Source organism: Cyprinodon variegatus, unplaced genomic scaffold (genome assembly GCF_000732505.1).
Source record: "Cyprinodon variegatus isolate N-32 unplaced genomic scaffold, C_variegatus-1.0 Scaffold27, whole genome shotgun sequence".
NCBI lineage: Eukaryota > Metazoa > Chordata > Actinopteri > Cyprinodontiformes > Cyprinodontidae > Cyprinodon > Cyprinodon variegatus.
Window position 1 is genome coordinate 8,324 of NW_015150480.1, and position 8,923 is coordinate 17,246.

General features: G+C 45.5%; 1 protein-coding gene across 1 annotated transcript in view; it reads right to left on the reverse strand.

Moving 5' to 3' along the window:
- Positions 1–406: 406 nt before the first annotated feature.
- Positions 407–8,923, reverse strand: part of pcca (propionyl-CoA carboxylase alpha subunit) — a 16,210-nt gene continuing 7,693 nt past the window's right edge. Inside the window, exons 7-19 of the mRNA XM_015396952.1 lie at positions 7,005–7,099; positions 5,924–6,074; positions 5,695–5,838; positions 4,270–4,344; positions 4,111–4,179; positions 3,967–4,042; positions 3,681–3,894; positions 2,863–2,965; positions 1,354–1,452; positions 1,226–1,279; positions 913–1,053; positions 713–790; positions 407–646 (exon numbers count right to left, since the gene is read on the reverse strand). Of these exons, the coding sequence (XP_015252438.1) occupies positions 578–646; positions 713–790; positions 913–1,053; positions 1,226–1,279; positions 1,354–1,452; positions 2,863–2,965; positions 3,681–3,894; positions 3,967–4,042; positions 4,111–4,179; positions 4,270–4,344; positions 5,695–5,838; positions 5,924–6,074; positions 7,005–7,099 (1,368 nt within the window). The 3' untranslated portion in view covers positions 407–577. The remainder of the gene's footprint in view (positions 647–712; positions 791–912; positions 1,054–1,225; positions 1,280–1,353; positions 1,453–2,862; positions 2,966–3,680; positions 3,895–3,966; positions 4,043–4,110; positions 4,180–4,269; positions 4,345–5,694; positions 5,839–5,923; positions 6,075–7,004; positions 7,100–8,923) is intronic.

An 8,923-nucleotide genomic window follows, 5' to 3' on the forward strand; every position in this document is an offset into this window, starting at 1 on the left:
TCATGTTGCTGCAGTCTGACCGCTAGATGTCGCTAAAAGTTACACACTGTAGCTTTAAGATCACTCTGTTTCAGTTTCTTAATCTTCAGCACCCTTCAGGTTCACCTTTACAGTAATAATCCCGCTGCATATATCCATAGTAACGGTCAGTTATTTTTTCCCGCCCTTTCGGGATCTTGCGGGATTTCGGAGTCAGTTTTACACAAGAATTCAGCAGCAGCCGGTTAAAGGATGACATGAAACTAGATGGATACCAATGAAATACCAACAGTGTGAACTCATCACATCTTTTAAGGCCAGCTGGTGTTTAAAATCTATGGCTACGCCTTCGTCCCGCTACCCACTGTGGGCTTTTCCCACCTTTAAAAACCAACATGGCAACAAAAAAAAAAAAAGACAAACTTGGTAGGAATGTAAGCAAAGAGACTCTTTAATAAAAACTACAAAAAAATCAACAGTCCTGATGGAGGCCATCAGTTCAACACATCTAATGCACATTAGTGTCAAAATGTCCTCCCCTGCTGGTGGGAAACCAGTCCTCTGAATTGAGGTGATTACAGAGATCAAAGTTGCTGTTCTACTCCAGCTCCACCAGCAGGTCTCCCTCTCCCACCGTCTCTCCTGCCTTGCAGTGGACACTCTTCACCTGGAAGCAGAAGCAGTCAGAGTTTTCTTCTCCAATAAAAGGAACTGGACAAGGTTTTACTTTTACCTTTGCTTGCTTGACAGCCGTTAAGCTGTTCTGCATCTTCATGGCTTCAATTACGCAGATCTCCTGACCTTCTGCAACCTGCAAAGGCCGCAATACCCAAGGTTAGGCTAGCTTTGCAGGAAAATGAAGATCACAGCAGAGTCCTGCTTCTGTCGAGAGAGTGATCTAAGGTTTGAGGCAGTGCAAAACGTCAGCATTACCGTATCTCCAGGTTTGACAGAAACAGCCACCACCGTTCCCGGCATGGGGGAGCGCAGGATGCTGCTGGTGTCTTCTGGAACCTTCTCTGGCATGTAGGAGTTCAGCTCTGCAGCCCGCTGGGACATGATCTGAAGCTTAAACTAAAACACAGTGTGATGTGGTTAATCTAATCAATGGATGTGGTTCGGATTAGATTGGTCTGATCTTAGATTGGGTCAAAGGAGTTACAGGTCTAGCAGGATGACCCCATCATCTCCAATCCAATCCAATAATGGGTAAACTAGCAGAGCTTTTTGCAACATGCAGCCTTACCATTGTGCCCATGTATTGCAGAACTATGGTTCCTGAAGCCTCCCTGGACAGACACTGGAACAAAAACAACGAAATCAGCATCTTGAGTGTGCTTTCTTGGCAGAGAAAAAAAAACTTGGGGTATTTACCTGGAACATCCTCTCTGTACCATTAACAGTGATTGGCAGCAGAGGGGAAGCCAGATTCCACTGTCCACAGACATCCACCTTTTCTCCATCAGCCTCCACCTGTACAGCCAGCCCATAAAAGACTAGAATGAAAACTCTGAAATGGCTTAGGTTATCCTGAGCCATTTCGTTTAGTTATGATGCTATAGGCTTAGGCTGCCGGAGGACAAAGGGACCATTTTCCTCCATCTGCTACATCCTCCTACTATTTTCCAAATTTGCAGTTATTGCAAATTGAACCTGTTTGTTCTCTCTGCTGTTTCTTTCCATAGCAGCTTCATCTGGTCTGGTTCTATTTAGCTGCTTGGGCCATCTCTCTGTGGTTACCCCTGTCTCTTCTATAACCATCAGCTGTCTCTACCGGTACCAATTGGATCTGCTCTCATTTATCTTCTAGACCTGAATTCTGACTCAGAACTCTATAGTTTCTCTCCCAGATGAAGCTACTACAGCAACTAACCTAATTTCCTCTAACATATAAATTACCACTGGATCGTTTTCTCTATGTACCTTTTGTATCTCTGCTGGTTGCTCAAACCTACAGTCTGTCATGGTAGAAAGCCGTGCACATTGAGGCTGATTCTGGTCAATCTCTTCCTGTTAAAGAGAAGCTTTTCTCTCCACTTCCTATCGGACACATGAACTGGACTATTGCTGCAATTTTAATACATAAGTTAAAAGTTTACATAACAGCAAATAATGCAAAATTGGGAAAAGTAGGAGGTTATAGCAGAGAGAGGAAAATCAGTCTTTATGTCCTCCAATTAAATCCAAATTATTTCTATAGCTCAAATTCACAACACATCATGTCAGTTCACCTTACAGAAACAATTAAACCAGATCATCGAGTCCGTTTGATTCAAAGTTTTCTATCTAAAGCTAACCAGCTGATTGCAACGATTTATTGAATCTTCAGCAATGAAGTCCAGCCCTCCAGCAGCCTAAGCCTACAGCAGCAAAGCAATGATATCTCCTGACTCTATCTGCTCATTCTGTCAATGAGCCGATGCAACTGGATTTCCTTAGACAGAAAACTTCAAACCTTTAATCTGAGCGGATGATCTGATTGATTTGACTCTATAAAATGCCTTGAGATGATATAAATTCATAAATAAACTGACACGAGTTTCACTCCAAGGTGGCAGCTTTGCAGAGACATGATCTGGACATAGAGTCAGATTTTCTACACATGGATTGTGAAATAAAAACACTGGTATGAATTTTGATTTTAAATAGCTGTAAGCAACAAGCGCAGAAACCTATTCAAAGCAGATTTGGTTGCTGTATGTAGAGCTGACTCATTAAATGCCATCAAAAGTCACCTTTAGTTCAAACTTACAGACGGATTCCAGCTCAAACGGCTGTGATGCATCTTCCCTTCAGGTAAAACTACACAGACCAGCCCCTCCCTAGGCGCCCCACAATGTCCGCCGTCCACCTGTGGTTACCTCGGTAGCATCCAGTACTTACGGTATAGAGATCGCCTGACTTTGTGACCTGCACATGATGCTGTTGCCCTCCCAGCTCCACACACAGCTCCCAGAAACCACGTTCCATCGGCGCCGAGGACACTCTGGAACACATTTCCAACAGGCAAGACCATTAGAGCCATCCAGCCCATCCCTGCAGCCCCAACACCAGAACCCTACAGCCGCTGGTCGCTGTTTCATCAGACCTGCTTCCTCATCCAGGGCGTGTTGATCTTAGAACCTTTAGAACATGAGGTTCTAACAGAACTCAATCAGCTTTCCGCCCCTGGATAGTTTTGCTGTGATTTCTTGTTTGGATCAACAGAGTCTCAGGTTGGGTAGCTAATACAGAGCGACCCGGGTCCAAATAAACACCTTCATTGATCCAGTCTAACATTAATGCTATGTTCACATCTGAGGCGCTTTCAGCAGGAAAAAGCTTCTAGGTCTTTTAGGTCAATGACTGTATGATTTATAAACTTCTTTGTTACAGATAAAAGGTATATTAGTGGAGTGACCAACATTTCCTGTACTTTAAAAAATGTAACCTAGAGGAGTTTAACCACTTTCTACAGTCTGGTTCATTTAGCACAGGGTTTATGCTAACAGCTCTGCAGGAGAGACCACAGCTTGGAAGCAGTGCAGCAGTGTTTCTAGGACAGAGGGGCGGGGCGGGGCGGGGCGGGGCCAGCGTGTCTTCATGTGGCAACAGAGCTAAATATTGAACCCACAAGGCGATAATCCATGGCCTGATGCTCCCAGCAGCTCTGGAGCTGCAGTCAATGCATTGAGCAATCCACAGATCTGGGTTCTGCTCACCTGAGGGGGCCCAGGATCTTCTGTGAGCGGAGCTGAGCGGTGACGTAGAGGGCCGCCGCCGAGGCCAGCAGCTCCCTGCGGCTCTGCGCCTCCAGCTGGTGACCCTTGAACCCATCGGGATACACTTCAGGCAGGAAGTTGGTGGTGATGTCGCCGGAGACAAAGCGAGGGTGAGTGATGATTTCCCTCAGAAGTGGAATGTTGTGGGTCACACCTGAACAGACCAAGCGAGAGCCGCGTCACTGAGAGCGAAGGTGAACTGACGGCGCCGTCGGTGACGCTCTACCTCTGATCACGTAGCTGTCCAGCGCGTCCTCCATCCTGGCCAGAGCTTCAGCTCGAGTGGATCCGTAGGTAACCAGCTACAAAGAGAACCAGGATCAGTATCTGGACCTGATTCTACGCCCTCATTACTGCGTCTGAGTGTCACCTTGGAGATCATGGGATCGTAGTAGATGCTGATGTCACTTCCTTCCTCGATTCCACTGTCCACTCGGACCTGTCAGGGAACAGAGAGAGTTACTGGACCTTCACCCTGAGGAGCCAGCAGGGACCTCCATGAAACGCCGCTCATGTTAAAGATGCTTACGTTGTTGAGGTTCAGGGGCTCTTGGTACTGAGACAACCGACCGATGGAGGGGAGACCAAAGGACTTGTAAGGATCCTGGAAGAGAGACACGGAAGAACATGAAGAACTTTTATCAGACAGATACAGTAACCTCTGACCGATCAGGGCCACCGCGAGACGTCTGACTCTAAACAGGATGTGAGATCATCACTGATGCGATGAGAACTTTATCATTCCAGGCTGGTGTCACAGGATCTGATATTAATTTGGCTGAATGATGAGAAACAGAGAGGAAAATGAGACGGATGACATACGGTGACCAGATTTGGGTTTCTGAAAAGGATGACACTTTTTTTGGGGGGACGGGGCATTCAAACCGAGCTCCGGCGCTGGTCCAAGTCCGGAGCGATCGAACCCGACCCGGTGACGGTATACTTCCCCACTCCGTCCTCCGCTCGCTTCCTCCCCCCGTCCGCCGGAGTTCCCGGACCATCCCTGGAGCTCACGGCTCGGTTCTGCTTCTTACGATTTTGAAATTTGCTGATGAAGATTCTCAGTCATCCAGGTCATACTCAGTCTGTAAAAGTTTAAAAAACAATCCACTGGACTTAATTTCCAAAGTTTCAAGACGTTTCGCTTCCCCTCCAAGAAGCTTTCTCAATTCAAATGTTTGAATTGAACCAAGTCCAGTGGATTGTTTTTTTAAACTTTTACAGAATGATTTTAAAATTCCCCCCGGATATTTTTTTAGGTATGAAAAGTAGGACATGTCCGGAAAAAAAAGCAAGTCTGGTCACCCTAAGATGACAGAACGGATGGAGTGAACCAATCAGCATTCATTTCTGAGATGACCTCACTCAGGGTTCCTACAAGCTTCCAAAAGTTAAATATAAGACTTTTTAAGACCACCTGGAAAAAATTGTAAAACCCGTTTCACAGGCATAGGAAAAAAGAGCAGTCCAGGAAATGAAGGAAATGTATTTACTGAAATCAGACTGAATATTCGGGCGCCAAACAGCTGCGCTGGAGCAAAGGATTCCCCTCTCTATGTAGAAGGGCGGATCTCAGGATTAGGGAGGTGAATGGAACGATTCTTGGCAGCGAGAGTGGAATTTACATTCATGTGGCTAAATCCAGTCAGGGATTAGATGTGACTGTACAGGTACACATACTGAGAAATGGCCGTAATGTTTGTCAGGCTTTAGGCTAATAGCTGCTAGCTTCTTAGCTTTTTTAAATGTTGATCTTAAACCACGCATCTGTAATAAACAGGCCAATACTTAGAGTTTAGGTTTAGAATACTCCGGGGGAAACTGCATATAATTCAAGATAAATGACTTCAGGTTTCATACTTCTTAACATTTAGATTTTAATAAATAGATTTTTAGGACCCTGCAGGAACCTTGTCACTTCCTTCTGCAGCGCAGCACCTCCCTACAGACTGACCTCTGCATAAACCCGGCTCTCTATGGCCCAGCCGTTGATGGGGATGTCCTCCTGCCGGTGCTGCAGCCTGTATCCCTTGGCGACCCGGATCATCTGCTCCACCAGGTCCAGACCTGTGATGCATTCAGTGATGGGATGCTCCACCTGCCAGGACATACCAGAGAAACACCCATCACCTCCATCAATCATGGCGACCGACCTTAAGCCCTGGCGATCCGCCTCTGCTCACCTGCAGGCGCGTGTTCATCTCCAGGAAGTAGAAGTTTTTCTTAGAATCCACCAGAAACTCCACGGTCCCGGCAGAAGAGTACTTCACAGCCTTGGCCAGCTGCACCGCCTGCTCCCCCATCGCCCGCCGCGTGTCTGGGTCCAAGAACGTGCTGAGGAATGATGATGATGATGATGATGATGATGATGATGGGAGGTCTAGGAAGGCTCCATCGCATCCGACTGGAGATGCTGGATTTCCTCATTTCTAACTAAGTTTGCTTGGTTTACATTCAGGGGGAAATCTTTTCCAGCCTGGAGTTCTAGAGCAGCGGCAGTATATGTACCAGATCTGCTCAGGCCCCGCCCCTTCTTATGATATTAAACATATGGCAACTCCACTCGGACCAAATGTATTGCACCCATTTCTTAAAGATAGAATCTCTTTTGGAGTCTCAACATATTATTACCCATAATGGCTATTATTTTACATTTCATTGGTGATCTAAAGTAGCCGAAAGTAGGAAACAATCATTCTTGAGACTTGAAAGAAAGTACTGCCTTCTAAGGCTGATATCTGTATCTGCAAGGTGACAAAAAAAGTATTTTATTAAGATCTGAGGGCATAGGAGGAAGATCTTAATAAATGACTTTGGTAGAGATTTTAGCCAAATAAAAGTTATTCTACTTGTAGAAAACGAACGGTTGCTGTTGACACAAATTTAAAGGTAATGTAGCTTAATATGGCTAACTGACCGAGCTAAACGAGGCTAACCTGTTAGCTACTGAGCACAGCTAGCCACAGCGCTACCCAGTTCTCCCTCTTATATCAGGGTCTAACAGTTACTTTGTTCACCAGAAACAGATTTGTTTTCAGTTTTTGTATCAATCACATAAAACTTCATCAGTCATTAGACACGCTGACGCTACAGATGCTTCCTGCTCGACACACTGATGCTGCGTGATGTTATTATCGTTGTCTGGGCAACCAAAATGTTTTACATCATGTGGCAACGTTCAGCCAATCATGTAGCGTCACTGCCATGAAGCAGGACTGGAGCAGATCTGGTCCCTGGACCAGGAAACATGAGAAGCTCACTGACCTGGGCGCCTCCTCCACCACCTTCTGGTTCCTCCTCTGGATGGAGCACTCCCTCTCATTGAGCCACAGTGCGTCACCATGTTTATCAGCCAGCACCTGCAACACACAGATGTTGGTCTGCATCGTGATCCCAAACGGGTAGAACTGTGGAGAGCTGGTTGAGCTTTGCTCATGATTTCATCTCTATTTTCTAATGATCATCTGAAAAAAACGGAAATAAAATAAGCATGTTTTTAAAGCATGACTGGTGATGAGTCGTCATGAAGCATTTCGACTAGGGCTGAAGGATTTTTGCCAAAAAAGCTAAATTGCGATTATTTTCTACCAATATTCTGATTTTCCTTTGCACTAAGCACAACTTTATCAATGTTTTATTCTAGGGTTTCAGTTTTTTCATGACCTTGAAGGGAGCAACAGAGAGCGGCTGGCCGGCATTTGGGCTCCTTAATCGGATCAACTGTGAGACAGGTGCCGCTAACTCGGTGGAGCTTGAATATCCGGCTCCAAACGAACTTCCCTGCAGCAATTCACCGCATAGCATATTTCTGTAGCAGCCTTTGAGTTCAAAGTTCTTGTTCGCCGCGGATCCCATACTGCTGACAGAAGCGGGTGTGGGATAGAGACATACGGGAAAGGACCACAGGCTGGATTCAAACCTGGGTCGCCCGCATCGAGGACTAAGGCCTTTGTACATGGGTCATGTGCGCCACCAAAGCAAACCTCTTTGAGATACCTTCATCATAATTCCAGATGTGTGAAACGTTCAATGATGGATCAGGCGACGCTATTTGAGATATCTCAAAAGGCATTTTGACTCTCCAAAATTTGATTGATATCTTGAATCGTTGAGGCCAATCTATGCTTCTGACGCATAGCCTCTGCAACCATCAAATCTGTCTCCGTAAGCGACCATGACCCCCGCGCAGAAGTTCTGCAACCACCTCAAAAAAATCCTGATTGCGCGTTTGAAGGTCGCAATACGACGCAGACCTGAAGCGGAAGTGCGCTGACAAAAAGCAGCTGTGATTGATCCTTGGTATGCCTTTCCCGCTGTCTGTGTGGTCGTCCTTCTCTTTTCAGTGCCAGGGTGCGCCATTTTTAAAAATTTAGAACAACTACGACAAAAGGTTAATCAAGGAGGGTCGGAAGTACCATCCATCGATGTTCTTGTGAGTTCTTGAATAGGCTCCCCCTTGCACTTTGGCGGGAAACTGCCGCACGTCCCTCAGAAATTCCATACCGACGGTGCAGAAGCATACCAGCAAAACTGGTTCGCGACCAGACCCAAGTGACATTTGATGTGTGCGGTTGCAGAAGTATAATCTGCCCTTTATTTTCACTAGTCATAATGTAATTTCAGATGTCTTAAAGTAACATTCAGGATAGTCAAAATTTAAATTTTTCAAGCCCAAACTTTCTCTTTGACATCTTAAAAGTAATTACGGATGGTCAGAAAAGCTGATATTATGATAAACGGCCACCTTAAGCCTGCGAGCCTGCGCTCAGGGCAGCAAGTCAAGATATTACGCATACGAATCCTCTCTACGCATTTGCAGATCTCACACGGCAGAAGTGTAGCAAAAATCACAAGTGTAAAGAGACCCAACCAAGAAACTACTTGACCTCTAAACAATGATTAGTCTGGATTTCTGGGTGTTGAAGAAAAAATACATCAGACTTAAGTGACTCTGTTTGTTTACAGACTGATCTACACATTTGTAGTTTTAAGTACACATTTGCTAATCCTAACATGCATTTGTAGATCTGAATACAGATTTGTAAACTCGTAAAGACAAATCTCCCACATTTTCAAACCCCACTGCACACGCATCAATCTAGATACAGACACACAACTCTCCGCACACATTTGCAAATAACATTGCAACAATATTGCTCCCATACTGCTTGTCCAGAAACCAG